This window comes from Copadichromis virginalis, linkage group LG6, assembly GCF_057382275.1.
Source record: "Copadichromis virginalis isolate Kocher_CV1m ecotype Utaka linkage group LG6, C_Virginalis_male_GT1.1, whole genome shotgun sequence".
NCBI classification, from domain to species: Eukaryota; Metazoa; Chordata; class Actinopteri; order Cichliformes; family Cichlidae; genus Copadichromis; species Copadichromis virginalis.
In genome coordinates this window covers 40212281-40228810 of record NC_140623.1, presented here as the reverse complement: position 1 = coordinate 40228810, position 16530 = coordinate 40212281, and the positions used below count along the sequence as shown (strand labels likewise).

At 45.0% G+C, this 16530-nt stretch overlaps 1 protein-coding gene across 3 annotated transcripts in view; it reads right to left on the bottom strand.

The window, feature by feature from the left end:
* The window catches only part of rptor (regulatory associated protein of MTOR, complex 1), a 199813-nt gene that overhangs the window by 33214 nt on the left and 150069 nt on the right, over nt 1-16530 (bottom strand). For all 3 annotated transcript variants that reach the window (XM_085460410.1, XM_085460411.1, XM_085460409.1), the window contains 4 exons: nt 16124-16244; nt 15297-15437; nt 9345-9500; nt 2635-2753 (listed from right to left, as the gene is read on the bottom strand). In XM_085460410.1, coding sequence (XP_085316536.1) covers nt 2635-2753; nt 9345-9500; nt 15297-15437; nt 16124-16244 — 537 coding nt within the window. The remainder of the gene's footprint in view (nt 1-2634; nt 2754-9344; nt 9501-15296; nt 15438-16123; nt 16245-16530) is intronic.

Sequence of the window (16530 nt, the reverse complement as noted above, 5' to 3'; positions counted from 1 at the left end):
GAAGAAGAACTTCCTTTGACCAGGAAGAAACCCCCAACAGAACGAGGTGTGGGGAGAGAAAACCTTCAGCCAAGACCAGCTGAAGGTTGAAGGAAAAGAGAAGACTTAAAATTCATGAAAAGGAGCGTCAAGAGACCACGAACAAGGAAAATATGATCTCGCTTTCCAGTTCCTGTTCTTGCTGCAACTGAGGGCTTTTCACTGAGCTTTTAAGACTGCAAAACAAGGAATTACATTACGAGTAACAACACACAACCTCGTTTCTGAGCATCACTCTGAGACTGCTTCTATTTCTGACAAAGCCGCACAAACTGATGGGGCGTCCTGCACATTTGTTTAATGTGTGAGTGAAAGGACATGCCCTGGCTACTGCAGGGGACCCGATATTATGATATATTATTAACTATTTGCTGATATCTCAGTATTGGAATTTAAAGAAGAGAAACAACGTTCAACTTGTGAGGACGCGGCTTCCCTGTTGGCCACATGTGTTTGGAAAGCCACAAACGAAACAAGCAGCCGATCTGTGCAGAGTCAGGATTGGGTACATGAGTAAATAAATAACTACAAACAACTATATTAGTCAGACTCTGTGGGTTTAAAAATTGAGCCTGTGCAACTCTGTAAATCAAGTCTCAAGTTCACAGCTTGAAAGATTAACATGACTGATGATGATTAACCCTCTAAACGTGTCGCAAAAGTGTCCTGAGCAGGTGCAGGGCACGACTGAATCCTGTCTCCTTCCATTCAAGGCGTCTTCCTTGTTCTCTTATGTTGCTTGTCAGGGACCTAATCTTTATAAATATGACACCACTGTTTGTTAAATTGACTTGAGTGTGCAGGTCCACAATAACTCATGCTCCAAAAATGTGTTACGGTGCTGGCAGAAGAAAACGTCTATTGCATTATATTGTTAATCGCGTCCTGTTCTTTGTTTTATTGCAGCTGAGACGGAAGCCTCGATGCAGAGATGCTGCCTGTGTGAAGGTAACAGAGGGAACAATTGGTGTTGGTGGTGGAAAACACAAGAAATCCTGCCCGAGGCTTAGGATGGGTGGTGGAGTATAGTGGTTATTATAGCTCCTTAAGTTACGGCAGCCTCTTTGCTCTGCTGCGCTCTGCCAAGCCTCGGGGAGTCAATGGCCCTTAATTGCATTTGCACAAAAGTAATGGCCTTTCGGAGGAAGCAAATGCCAGTGGGAGGGAGGGGCATGTGTGCTGGAAGCTGATCTTTTTCACTGTATAACCATGAGGTGAAAAAGAACTGATATACGGGGATACAGAGACAAAAAATCAATTATAATATCCTCATTATATTAGACTCCAGAAAATGAGATGATACTCAGTTTTAAGAATTACTTATAACGTGGACAGCGGGAAAAGGAAGAAAAGGCTCAAACCTTAAATTCAAAATGCAGTAAGCAAAAGCTGTAAAACTAATTTCCCCGCTCTTTCTTGAATGCTTGTCAGTGATACACAGACGCCTTTTTGAGAAACAATCAGCAACCTGAAGAGCTGAAAAATGAAGCGGATGCAGTTCCTCTAATGGCCACATGAGGGCGGCTCTAAAAGGAAGTCAATCCATTTAGATCATGATAAAAAAGGCCCAACATTACCGCTTTAGATTTTTAACAGCCTCAATACTTATTCTATGGGTATTTTACATTAAATTAAGGCACATTATTATTTATTGGACAAATTCATTAAAAATTCTCCAAAAAGCACCGAAACCACAAACACGGAGTTCAGCGACTCGATTGGTGGCTACAGCTACCTGTGCAGGCAAAGCACACACACCTCTAATAATGCCCAGCGCCAATTCACAGGTGTCTTTGTCGATGTTTGTATTCAATCTATGGATGAATACGTTATCCAAGCTTGCAAGCATTAGCTTACTGCTAATTACAACATAGCAACCATCAAAATGCTAACACTGAGGCTTCAGAAAGGGACTCCACAACCAACTATGCTACAGTCACACTGGGGGGAAAAAAAAAAAAAAAAAAAAACAGTGCTTGGGAACTGAATGCAGCAAGACCAAAATAAGTGTGACCACGTAAAGTGAATATGAAATCAGTCTGTTGCCATTTTCAAAGCAGGTCTGGTGCATCAAAACGGCGACAAACCAGCATGAAGATGGAGTCAGTCAAAGCACAAAATTATAAAATATTTCTATTTTCTTGCTGCTTGGCCTAATAATTTTTTTTAAGGACTGTATATTGGAACCAGGATAAACCTGCTTAGCAACCACCCTATTGCAGAGTCGCATCCCAGTCCAACTGGCTGTAAGGTGTCAGCAACCTGTCTGCTGTTGTTTGCAAACCATTATCGACCAGTGAATGAAGTCAGTCTGAGTCATCTGCACTTGTTTGGAGAAACGCTGGGTTCTATTAGACAACTTGTGTAATCATCTTGTGATCAAAAGCAGTAGCCCGGTTCCCACAAATACTTGCAATCTGTTTCCAAACATAAACTAATTCACTGCAGTTGCCGGGAAACCACAGGTCAGGTTTTACTTCCTACTCAAGAGAAGGTTGTTATCCTGTTCTTGCTCTGGTGTGACTGAGCCAAATGAAAGTCAGTCTTTAATACACAGTTTGTGATAAAAGCTTTAAAGACCCGAACATAACGCACCTTGTATGCTATGCTATTGAGGACCTTCATGGCCAGATCTGACACTTCAGGAAAAGGGTCTGCAGCCAGATGAAGCAGCACTCTCCAGATCTGAGTGTAAACACTGTTGAAGGACACGCCTAGAAGAGACAAATAAAACGAGAAAATTCAGCTTGGAAGCAAAGTTTTAAACAACGGACACAAATCACACACATTGAGAAAATTAACACACGTACAAAACACCCACAAACTCATACTGTACACCTCACTCTGATGTAGATCTTATAATTCACTTCATGTTCATTACAAGAAGAGCTAAGTGCTCATCTCATTAGCTTCATGCTACCCTCTCCGGTCATTTACCTCTCCTGCAGTTATAGGTTTTTTTGGCTGGCAGAGGGAAACGGACCTCTGGTGTAAGCTAATGTACACAATTAATCAACGCACAACACACACGCGCAACAAACAGCTGGCTCTCCGCATCCACCGGAGCTCCACTGCCGAGAACTGTTGCTGTTATCATGAATACAAATGAACAAACATTTCCTGTTGTCAAGGTGTTTTTGTTCACTCGTCATTATTCTTTTCTTCTGCATCGACTTTGCAGCGAATGTGACAATTTGCTGATTTTCTCTGAAGCTTGTTTGTTGTTCTTTGAACTTTCTCCTCCTTCTGTCATTTTCACAAGAGTTTCTTGCTGACAACAGTTTGTTTGGAGGCACCACCAGCCTGTTGTGTCTCTTTGTGTTAGAATGAACTCTTTTTCTTATTCAAACTCACCCTAGATTGTGAGCCTTTACTTGCTCCTGCATGTTTTCCTTACTTAGCCCTCTTCCTGCTGCAGCCCCTTTTCTACTCTAGCTCCATCTAAAAGTCCTTCAGTCAGTCAGCTTCAATCTGCCGTCTTTCTCAGTGTCAGGCACCGGGACACTTGGCAGTCCCCAGCTGTTGCAGTTTCTCATTTTGAATTGATTATTCCCTCCTTCTTCTCAGATCTCTCCGACTATGAAGGCAGCCGTGCAAATTTGACCTCTAAGGATGACCGCTGTCACGCTCTACCCTGCCCAAATCTCCACTTTTCTAAAAATCCAGGATTTATAAACCCTGAGAGGTAACGAGAACGACTGAAGTCTGGACCCACTAACTGAGACTCCCTGCCAGAAAGTGCTTCAAACAAGGGAGACAAAAAGGGCAACCGCTCCCCCCAAAAATGGAGGAAGACAGAAGGCAGCAACTAGGGGATGGATGCAATATGAAAGATGTGGTGTCGGCGCAGCGAATCCCAAACAGAGTGCAGAAGGAGGGGAAAAAGAGAACAGAGATGGATCATACATTTCAGAAGCCTCTGTGCTCTGACATATGACAGAGAGTGATCAAAAAGGCAAGATATAAAGAGAGAAGACAAAGAATAAGTAAGAAAAAAAAGCATCCTGAACAAGGAGGGAGAGATGAAGTGACGGAGAGAGCAAGAGTGACTGCGGGAGGAAGAGAGCGAGGGAGTTAAAGAGGTGATTAGACTGCAGCCTGAGGGCCAGGATATGATTAGCGACAGCTAGCCAGCGTGCTAGCTGCTGCAGTAAACAGCCACTTGATAAATGTGAAATAGGGTTCCTCTCCCATTTAACTGCTGCGCACAAATTACCAGTGCACCATCCCTACACAGTCCACATGAAAGAACGTGACGGTGAATATCATTCACTGGCTGAGCGCTGCAGCACAGCCGTGTCCTGACGTGACACTCGTGTCGTCCCAAGTCTTGTGCAGAGAGAAACGGATGTACAGTAGTAAAGATGTTAACCGCTGGCTAAATGAACCACTGCATCATTTTTTTATAGCCTCCACCAATTCTTGCAGATGACATAAATCACTTTTAACACTGCATATCATTTTTTGGGAGATTTAAACGGCTGAAACATAAAAAGTACATCAGAATGTCTGAAAGCAGTGAAGGACCTCGTGTGTGTAAAATATATTTTTAATATATTTCGAGCGAGAGGTAAGCAGTGTAAGCAGCCCCAAATCATACCTGCGGTGCTCTTTAAATGTGAGACTGCCTCAAACACACTGACAAAAGTGAATTTAAGCTTCTGATGTAACAAATTTGAAAGTTGGCCCAGGCAGACTAAAAGTCTGCATTAGTCATGGCCTACCTTAGATGCACAGCTTCACAGCTTTAGTCTGGAATGAAAATATCAGCGCGGTTCACAGACTGTGAACCTTACTGACTTTTGTATATTAGCTTTTTTAGCACCATCACAAAGATAAAACAGTTGATGTTGTCTTTGTCAGCTGCTAGATGGATGGACGTGGTGCAGCTATTAAGGGTCGTTAGAGGGCGAATGGCTGTAACGGCTGAAATAAATACTGCATCCAAAAGGAAGTAACCTTTGTGGACAGAACTTAACCACGGAAAGGGCTTTGTCCACCTTCGTGGTTACAAGATCAGTTTTTTGCAGATGATGTGGGCTGCTGCCCTCTAGGTGACCTTTCACCATGAGGTTTGGATGAAAGCTGAGCAATTCTAAATTTGAAACCTGCTTTGAATTGGGGATTAAATGTTGCATATGGTGGAGTTAAAGCACCTCAGGGCGCAGTTCAGAGTGGAGGAGGTGGTTGACAAGTGGACTGCTGTACCAGTCTGTTGTGTTGCAGCTTATCAATCTAAGCTCACCCTGTAAACAAGAGGCAGACACGACAATCCTCAACAGTGCGTCTGGGTTTGTGTTTAGAGGTGAGGTTAAATGCTAAGTCAGACAAGGGGAGCTCAGAGCAGAGCTGCAGATTTTATGCATGGACAGGATGGCTCCAAGGTGAGGTGTCTTAGAAACGTCCACCTGAGAGAAGACCTCTGAACAGACCCGTGTGGCCTGCCTGGGAGTGCCTCAGTATTCCTGGAGAAGGGAGGGAGGCGGTAGCAAGGACCGTACAGCTCTGCTTCAACTGTGACCCACACTCAGAGAAGCAGTACTGCATGTATGACTGCATGTATAGATGCCACAAGCTGCAAATGCGCAATATGCATCTAGTTTCAGTACTGTATCGTGTTTTATAAAGATATTTTACATAAGCCGTGTGTCGCCATTTTCTTCAGATTACTCATCAACAACATTCAGCACTAAATCGAGGAACGATAAATCAGGCAGACACCTAAAAACCTTACATCCCAAAACAGTGTCCTCCAAGCACAACATCAAAGACTTTTTTATGTTACTGAAAACAAAAGATTAAAAACAATCTCTGAACCTCGGCTGAAGCCATATTAGATATTTATGCCTTACAAATGAACCTCCCAGCTTGGGGGTAATTATAATAACAAATAGTAAGTCCATCAATCAGTGCTCTGACCCTGGCCCACAGCACACTTTTATTACCCTGTTGGTTTTGTGCAGGCAGACTCCTGCAGCTGCTGCATTCAGCATTGAAATCTGTTCCAAAATGCTGGCCTATAATACACGTACCCTCTCAACATTTCTTTGTTTGCAGATAGATGAGATAAATCGGTGAATGCATGCTGCTGTTTACCACAAAGTGAGAAACAAGTTAATGCTTTTTGTTTCCAGTTGAGATGAAAAAGCAAGCCCCAAGGGTCTTATGAAAGCAACTTCAAACCAAACAAAGGATGGAAAAGAATAAGTTAAGGGTGGAAGTGAGTTAATAGTTGTTCTGCTCACACACAAACTGCCTGTCAGGGCGCATGGCGCAGCCCGCCAATCACCTGCGAGCAGCAGTAAGTGAACAGGGGCGACTTCGGTGTGTATCAGGAAAAGCACTTTAATGTCCCAGCCCCCCGCTCCCTTCTATGGTGTCCTTTACACATCTGCAAACCTTTACACTTGCTCTATTCTTGGATTTGGAGCTTTTCCGTCTGTGGCCTTGTTTCAGGGTTACTCTACTGAGGCCTCGCACTCTTCCTCTTCCCTTCACCTTCTTCAGGTCATTTATTTCCTTCTATTTTTCTCTCACGCACAGCCCCCTGAGGATTGCTGCTCACGTGATGGAAAATATTGCAACACTGTCCCTGCTGCTGACTGCATCATCCAGCAGGGTTACAGCTGCATTAGTCATGCTAATGAATGTCTCCAGATACAGCCGACACACAGTTAGCAAAGCTTATATACAATGAAATAATAAATAAAACAATGATTTTCTACATGCCCTTTGTCTCCGGTTCTGTTCATAATTTTTATGGACAGGATTTCTAGGCGCAGCCAAGTGGCGGAGGGCTTTCGCTTTGGTGGCCTCAGAATCTCATCTCTGCTTTTCGCGGATGATGTGGTTCTGTTGGCTTCATCGGGTGAGGGCCTCCAGCTCACACTGGAACGGTTCGCAGCCGAGTGTGAAGCAGCGGGAATGAGGATCAGCACCTCCAAATCTGAGGCCATGGTTCTCAGCCACAAAAAGGTGGAGTGCCCACTCCGGGTCGGGGATGAGTTCCTGCTCCAAGTGGAGGAGTTCAAGTATCTCGGGGTCTTGTTCGCGAGTGATGGGAGAAGGGAGCCGGAGATCGACAGACGGATTGGGGCTGCAGCTGCAGTAATGCGGACGCTGCACCGGTCCGTCGTGGTGAAGAGGGAGCTGAGTGTAAAAGCGAAGCTCTCAATTTACCGGTCGATCTACGTCCCTACCCTCACCTATGGCCACGAGCTGTGGGTAGTGACCGAAAGAACGAGATCGCGGATACAAGCGGCAGAAATGAGCTTCCTCCGAAGGGTGGCTGGCCAGTCCCTTAGAGATAGGGTGAGAAGTTCGGCCATCCGGGAGGGGCTCAGAGTAGAGCTGCTGCTGCTCCACATCGAAAGGAGCCAGCTGAGGTGGTTCGGACATCTGACAAGGATGCCTCCTGGGTGAGGTGTTCCAGGCATGTCCCACCGGGAGGAGGCCCCGGGGCAGACCCAGGACACGCTGGAGAGATTATATCTCTCGGCTGGCCTGGGAACGCCTTGGTGTTCCCCCGGATAAGCTGGAGGAGGTGGCTGGGGAGAGGGAGGTCTGGGCCTCTTTGCTTAGGCTGCTGCCCCAGCGACCTGGCCCCGGATAAAGCGGATGAAGATGGATGGATGATTTTCCAAACAAGATGCTCATTTTCAAAACCAACAGCCCATCTCAAAGAAGACTACTGGCTTAAAGGTAAACTAATTTGCTTTGAGACATCATAATAGAGCTCTATAAACTTAAAACAACCCATCTGAATGTTAAATGATTGTGAAATTGATATAGGTTAGCATGCTACTGTTGCATGTTGTTCCTCCACCTGTATCTACTGACTATTTCTTTGCTAGCAATAGAACAGATTGCGTATTAAGCGAGCTGACACCACACCGTCAGCTTACATGTTATTAGCTATTAGTTGCTTTGCCTGTGAATATAGCTGTTAGTGGTCGGTGCTCTTATCAAGATATTAAATAAATCTGGGTTTAGAATAGTGCATAGCTGCTGTTATATAATGTTTGTTTACCTTGTGCATGCTGCTTCTTAAATCATCTGTGGTTTTGTAAATGCAAGTGTTGCTAAAGACGGTTATTGTGGCAGATGAGGTTTTGACTTCGATAGTAAATGACAGTATGCATGTGTGTGTCTAGCCTATATTTTCTGCATGTTTTATACCAAAATCTTTAAAAAAAAACAAAAAAAACAAACCTACATTTCATAGTTTGAAAAACGCTTTTTGCTCTCTTCAAAAAAAAAAAAAAAAAAAAAAAAAAATTCTCTTCGAGACACAGGACTTTTCGCAGCGGTGTTTCCTGGTTGAAGAATCACTGCTACTGAGCTGAACAGTTTCCTTTTACATCATATGACTGGGCTGCAGCAGGACAGTCCCCTGATAGAGAAAGAGCGAGCTCTGGGTCTTACTGGTGCCCGAGGCAGTGGCTTGAATTGATATGGCTTGGGACCACCATGGTCCTCCACCACATTAATGTCTGCTTCAAGGGATCCTGGAGGGGAAAAGTCATCAACTTCAAAAGAGCCCCCGGGGTCAGAGCTGCCCGGTGCTTCTGTGTCGCTCTCCATTCTTCTCTGGCCTGAGGATCAGTGAGTAACACCTGCCTCACACATCTCACGTCCTCAGTGCCTCCTCAGGGTCGTTCTCTACCCTTGCACACTTTAAGTATTTTTCAACGAAGGGCCAGCTCTGTTCTAGGATGCCCTCTGGACCCAGTGGAGGTGGTGAGTGACAGGAGAACGGCGGCTAAGCTGTCATCCCTGATGGACAACATCTCCCACCCCATGCAGCAGACTGTGACAGCACTGAGCAGCTCCTTCAGTGGGAGACTGCGGCACCCATGGTGTGGGACGGAGAGATTTCGCAGGTCTTTCCTCCCCACTGCTGTCAGACTCCATAATAAAGACTTTAACTGATCAAGCACACACATCCATACATATGCAATAATACTAAGTGCAATAATCCTTTCTGTCATCGTTGTATTTTTACTCAGTTGTATATAGTATTTGTATTTGTATTCTATTTTTATCTTATTGTATATTTATTTTATTTTATTCTACTGTATATAGTATTTTATTTTATTCTATTCTGTACAGTTGTGTACTGTATTTATTCTTATTGTATTCTAATTTTTGCCTCATAACTTTTGCACTGTCCACTTCCTGCTGTGACAAAACAAATTTCCCACGTGTGGGACTAATAAAGGTTATCTTATCTTATCTTATCTTATCTTAACATTTACTTGTAGGAAACCACAGACAGAACTCGGGTAGTACTGGACATTGGTTACCTATGAGGGAGTTCAGAGAAGAATACGAGGACACCCGTCGCATTTTGTCGATGGTTTCAAAAGAGAGGATGTACTCGTCGTTGTCAGGACTCCCCAGGGTGCTGCTGGCACTGCTGCTGGTGCTCAAGTTACCAGGAGAGAAGGCTGCTGGTCCACCTGGATAGAGGACAGCAATAAGTTATGAGCATTACAAACGTAATCAGTTGAAAAGGAAGCTGATTAGCTGCTGTAAATATGCCATTATGTACATTGAAAAAAAGAAAACAAAACTGAACAGTCTAATCAACAGCCAATCAAGTGTGAAATGTGTAAACTTGGAGGCCAACGACAGAAGTCATAACTTCATTTCAGACGTCAGATCCACTTGTTTCCTGCTGTAACTACCATAAACACCGCTCATTACTCTGACTCACACAACTCCAACTCCCATGCATCGGCCAAACAAACTGCAGGCTGAAATGTGGAAATGGAGATTGGTGGAGAATGGAAATACGTTCTGCTCGGTGCTTATTGATGATAAACACCCCTGTGCATTGGAATAAGCACTGAGAATGTGAATTAGAAATGGTGTGAGCAGTAGGTTAGGCACTTCACCAAGTGCCAGTGATTTAGCACCACTCAGGGCTTAGTCATTGCTCAGCCTGGCAGTGGTAGACAGAGGGAGGGCAGTTAGCTTTGGCTGTCTGAATCACTGAACACAAACAGGAGGTCACAAGCTCACTAAGGACAGTGAGTTGTGCTTGAAAAGCCCTGGACCCTCGTGTTAGATTTACGTGGCTACGGCTTAAATTATTCCATGAATATTTTGATTAGCATTAGGTTTTTTATTGTTTTTACTCACACTTTAACTTCCCTTTTTTAAATATGAATAAGAAGAAAAGTTCACAAAAGGTTTTCTGAAGCGGACAAAGCTTTTCCTTGAAGTTACGGCTGTTTGAGAAGCAGAAAATAAGCGTGACGGGTTGAAAGACTCAATTTCAGTCCGTACAGCTTTTCCTCTGTTTTGTGGTTGTCACGCTGACCACCAGGAAGGACAGAAATGGACAACGCAAGGACCAACTGACCAAATTACCCTGAATCACACCAGCGGCAGACCAAAAAAACAAAAACAAACACAAAGCAAACCCAAAAACAAACAAAAAAGTTAAAAATTTGAGTCCTAAAAATGATTTTTGTACTGGGGATTAGTAAAGATAGAATACCTGCCAAACAAGTAACATGAAGAAAACTGTGAGCTGGCCAAATGTCAGCAAACCCTTCTTGTTAACAGGGAGGATTCACACGTACTCGAGTCGTGCTTTGATGCTGAGGTGATCTGCTCACAAGCAAATCAAACTGCATTCATTTAAATGCTCCAGATTTGCCAAAAAATATATCAAGTAAAACATATGACAATATTCAGAGTGAGCTGGTTGCTTGTGCAGCTTGTCATTCAACATCAAAAGAGACGTGAATAATCACCCTGTTAAAAACAAAGGCAGCTGGTCTGGCTCATGCTGACTGATAACTGAAGCTCTGTTAGTTTGTTTTGTCAATGATTGGCTGCAAAGATCCCCTCCCCGGTCACCCAGCGTCATACAGTGCAGTATGCCTTTGGTTTAAAGTTCAGCACCATGGACAGCTCCACATTTCCACTGGTGATTAGGCCGCTCAGGATTCAGATGCTCTGAACCCTCGATTTCCTTAACACGGTTATCTCAGTCATCTATTTATTGTCGCTGGCTCTGAGGGAAGGTGGCCTTAAAGACAGACGATGACCTGAGGAGCAGCACCAATCCCGCCCAATATAAGATAAATAAGGATTACGATCCAAGATGGCGCCGCGTATGGATGCCCTGGTGCTTCAGTGCGTTACTTCTGTCTTGTTTTTGTGCATAACTTCTGTGTCTGGGCACTCCTCTGGATATTCTTACACCAGAGAAGAGCTTCTTAACCACAGGACTACAACACCTGTGGATTTACTTCCAATATTTGCCGCATCCGCGGCAGATTTACTGCAGACTCTGATCAGGAAAGTGAGACGCCGAAAGAGAGGTAAGCGAGCCGGCGCACTCGTGCGTCTGAGGAGACGTGGACTGCGAACTGCTCTTCCTGGGATCTTCCTTTCCAATGTACGATCACTCAGGAATAAGACAGACGAACTGGCCCTGATGAGAAGCATGAACAGAGACTTTGCCGCCTCCTGTATGTTATGTTTTACGGAGACGTGGCTCTGTGAGGACATCCCGGACAGCGCGCTCAAGCTGGAGGGCTTTCATCTGCTGCGCGCTGACCGGCAGGCCTCTCTCTCTGGTAAGACCAAAGGTGGAGGTGTCTGCTTCTACATTAATAGTGGCTGGTGCACAGATGTAACAGTGATTGCTCAGCACTGCTCTTCCTCTCTGGAATACCTTTTCATTCACTGCAAACCGTTTTATTCTCCGCGGGAGTTTGCTTCATTCATCCTGGCCGCTGTTTACATCCCGCCAGATGCGGATGCGCAGGCAGCTCAGTGCGCACTCGCGGAGCAGATACTGCACATGGAGCGGACATTCCCGGACTCTCTCATCATTGCTCTTGGGGACTTTAACAAAGCCAATCTGAGCCATGAGCTTCCCAAATACAAGCAGTATATTAAATGCCCGACCAGAGAGGAGAGGACATTAGACCACTGTTACAGCACGATCAGCGGGGCCTATCGTGCGGTGCCCCGCGCTTCACTCGGACTTTCTGACCACGTCATGATCCACCTAATCCCCGCGTACAGACAGAGGCTGAAGCTCTCCAAACCTGTCGTGAGGACCAAAAAACTGTGGAGCAACGAGGCTGTGGAGGAGCTTCGCACGTGTTTGGAGTCTACAGACTGGGACACAATGAAGGCTGCTTCTAACAGCTTGGACGAGTTTACGGACACTGTCACCTCCTATATCCACTTCTGTGAGGACAGCATTGTGCCATCACGCACCAGGGTGAGTTATAACAATGACAAACCCTGGTTTACTCCTAAACTCAAAAAGCTGTGGCTGGAAAAGAGAAAGGCGTTCAGAAGCGGAGACAGGGACTGCTACAGAGAGGCCAAGTACAGGTTCACTAAAGAAGTGGGCATTGCTAAACATCAGCACTCTGAGAAGATGCAGCAGCAGATCTCAGAGAATGACTCGGCCTCTGTGTGGAAAGGTTTTAGGAATATCACCAACTACAAGCCTAAAACCCCCCACTCCACTGACGACTTGCTCTTGGCCAACACCCTCAACGACTTTTACTGCCGTTTTGACGAGCCATCAGGCAGCCTTCACACCTCCAACGACCCCAACAATAGAGACACTTTGGACACTCATTCCCCCACCTCTCCCCCCTCCATAGAGCCATCACCACCTTCAATCACTTCACCTGCAACACCCCCCTCCTCACCCCACACAAAGGAGGATTTCACACCACCTCCTCCCACCACAAGTCTTCATATTCATGAAGCAGGTGTGAGGAAGCAGTTTAAGAGTCTGAATGCTCGAAAAGCTCCCGGCCCAGACGGCGTGTCTCCTGCCACCCTCAGACACTGTGCAAACGAGCTGGCCCCAGTGTTTTCTGGCATTTTCAACTCCTCACTGCAGGCATGTCATGTGCCTGCCTGCTTCAAGTCCTCTACCATAATCCCTGTCCCCAAGAAACCTAGGATCACTGGAGTAAATGACTACAGACCCGTGGCTCTGACATCTGTGGTCATGAAGTCATTTGAGCGCCTGGTTCTCTCCCATCTCAAGACCCTCACGGCCCCCCTCCTGGACCCCCTGCAGTTTGCATACAGAGCCAACAGGTCTGTAGATGACGCCATCAACATGGCCCTACACTTCATCCTGCAGCATCTGGACTCCCCAGGAACCTACGCCAGGATCCTGTTTGTGGACTTCAGCTCTACCTTCAACACCATCCTTCAAGACCATCTCCGAGGCAAGCTTTCCCAGATGAATGTGCCTGATCCCATCTGCCGGTGGATCACTGACTTCCTGACGGACAGGAAGCAGCATGTGAGGCTGGGAAAGAATGTCTCGGACTCCCGGACCATCAGCACCGGCTCCCCTCAGGGCTGTGTTCTTTCTCCCATGCTCTTCTCCCTGTATACCAACTGCTGCACCTCCACCCACCAGTCTGTCAAGCTAATCAAGTTTGCAGATGACACCACCGTTATCGGACTCATCTCGGACGGGGATGAGTCTGCCTACAGGAGGGAGGTTGAACGTCTGGTGTCCTGGTGCAGCCACAACAACCTGGTGCTGAATGCCCAGAAGACAGTGGAGATTATTGTGGACTTCAGGAAGCACACAGCTCCACTCCCCCCCATCATCCTGACTGACACCCCCATCACCTCTGTGGACTCGTTCCGCTTCCTGGGTACCACCATCACCCAGGACCTGAAGTGGGAGCCCACCATCACCTCCGTCATCAAGAAAGCCCAGCAGAGGATGTACTTCCTGAGGCAGCTGAAGAAATTCAACCTGCCAACACGGACGATGATGCAGTTCTACACTGCAATCATCGAGTCCATCCTCACCTCCTCCATCACCGTGTGGTACGCTGGAGCCACTATCAGGGACAAACAGAGACTGCAGCGTGTTGTGCGCTCTGCTGAGAAGGTGATTGGCTGCAGACTCCCATCTCTGCAGGACCTGTACACCTCCAGGACATTGCGGCGTGCAGCTCGGATCTCAGCTGACCCTTCTCACCCTGGACACAGTCTGTTTGACCTGCTCCCCTCAGGCAGGAGGCTCCGGTCCATTCGCACCAGAACCTCTCGCCATAAGAACAGTTTCTTCCCCTCTGCTGTTGGACACATGAACAATAACCGTATGACTGTTCCCACCACTAACACATGACCCTACGCTGTGTTCACTGCATCATTCCATGTTTGGCACTGATCACCACCTGCACTCATGTATATATCATGTATATATCTATCCACTTAGCACTTTTAATTCTTATGCTTATTTTTATTTTCATGTCTATTTAAGCGTAATTTATGACAGTATGTTTGCACTGAAGCACCGCAGCAATTTCCTAATGTTGTAAACCTGCTCAACATTTGGCAATAAAAACCCTTTCTGATTCTTTCTGATTCTGATTACTCTGAACTCTGAATCATGCAAAGCTGCTCAGGCAGAGTAGCATATAAAATGTGGACTTGAATAAGAGCCTAAAGGAGGTAAGAGGATATAGAAAAAATACTTTTACTTTAAAGTAAAAATTAAAAGAAAATGGAGAGGCGAAGCTGAAGACTAAGATGAAAATTATAACATTTATAGGTGAAAAACTCTCAATAATCATCGGCCAGTGCAAAGGTGAAGCAGCAACAATTAAAAAATTTCATTTAGCTGGATTTGACAAGTTTAGTCTCTCTTGGTAACTTTGATGCAGTTTGACTCACTAGGTTGGCGTGCCCTCCACAGCAGAGTGTTAGCATGAAGAAGTGTTTTTGGATAGGGATTTCTCTGGGAAAGGGCCAAGGTCCACCTCTGAATAGCAAACATACACTTACACAACAAAATACTGCAGGCGTACTAAATATTCTCTGGGTGTTACGCTTATGCCTAACATGACACACGAGTGTCGAGTTAAGCATCGTGACAAAGATGATGTGAAAATGTTTTTTTTACACGTGAGAGCCGGGTTCGAATCAACAAGCTGAAGAACTCTGCCTGTTTGGAAACCTGGTCACGACCTCTCTGGTGGTTGTGAAACCTCTTATTAATGCACACTGAGTCACACTCAGGAATAACAAAATGCAGAAGTTAGCCTGAAGAATAACATCCAGAATCCGCAGCTGATGTAGAATGTGATATTTCTCTTTCCTTGAAATAGTTCAATTTAATAAGCTCTATAAGTCTATGTCTTAATGCAACCCTCCTAAAAATCATTCTTAAACTCGACTTTGTCTACTTCACACACATTAATTTGCCAGCACTCCCTGTCGCTCGGTCTTACCCTCTTCATTGAGGTTGAGGTTTTGCAGACTTTTGTTCAGGTTGCGGGCAGTGGTAGCAGTTCGGATGTTGGTGTAGGAGTTGACTGATCGTAAGCGAGGGATGGCCGGGCTGTCCCTCACTGGAGTCAGGTTACCAGGCTCTGAGCATGAAATGCAGAAGCACATTAATCAGATCACAGATTATCCCAAACAGCTCAAAATGATTAGGTTTCCCAGTCTGACCCAACTCAATCATTGTGGGAACTTCATAACCTAAAATAACAACTTAAAAAACTGTTTAAGTGGTTTCGCGTTTCTGACTAAGAACCTTTGAGAATTTTGACTCAAGTCCAAATCTAATTTCTCAGTAAACAGCTGTACACATGTTTGCCATGTACGCGACAACAGTTCTGCCTTAAGATAAGAAGAAAAAAAAAATAGTGATTTGCCATTTCACCTTCTCTTCGTCCTAAATCGAGCCATAAAAAATGGAAACAAGAAATTCAAATTGACTCTACATAAACTCACTCATCCCAGTCGACCCACTCTCCCTGCACACACCTGCATACAGGAGAGGTATGACTTCAGCTTTCAATCCTCTGACCGCTGCTAAATTTGATCTCTTACCACTGATACATAAATATCCTGTAAATTAAGCCCGATCTGTATCACAGGAAACATCAACCTTATTCAAATGATTATAAAAAAGTCATATTCTGGGTCAAGGGTCATTCAGATAATAACACAATGAAAATCTCAAACTAGGTTTTGGCCTACGCGTGTACAAATCCCACATGCTTAAAATCTGACACAGTGACTCTGATTAAAGGAACTGCTGATCACATACCCACGGTGTTGGCCGGTGACGGCACGGAGTAGTTCTTCTCTTCCTCAATAAACTGGAGGGCAACAGTACAGAAGTTGCTCTCATATTGGACGACCAGGTGACTGAGTGCTACCACCAGCTCCTGCCAAATGCATATGCAAAAAAGACAGCATCAACCATGATGATCGTTCCGTTTGTTTTAGGTGTAAGGTAACAAAGGAGCTAAGTCCTCTAATTCAGATGTTTTTATTGGTTTATTTTTGGATCTTTTACCTGCCACAAAACAAAAAGCAAACGCTACAATCTTCTCTTGCTGTCTTTTCTCAAGACACATTTGTTAGCAACTCTTAAACAAACAGACTTTTTGGGTTTTTGTCTGGTTATCTTGAAATATGAAATGTTGTTTAAAAAAATTAAAATTTCTAGTT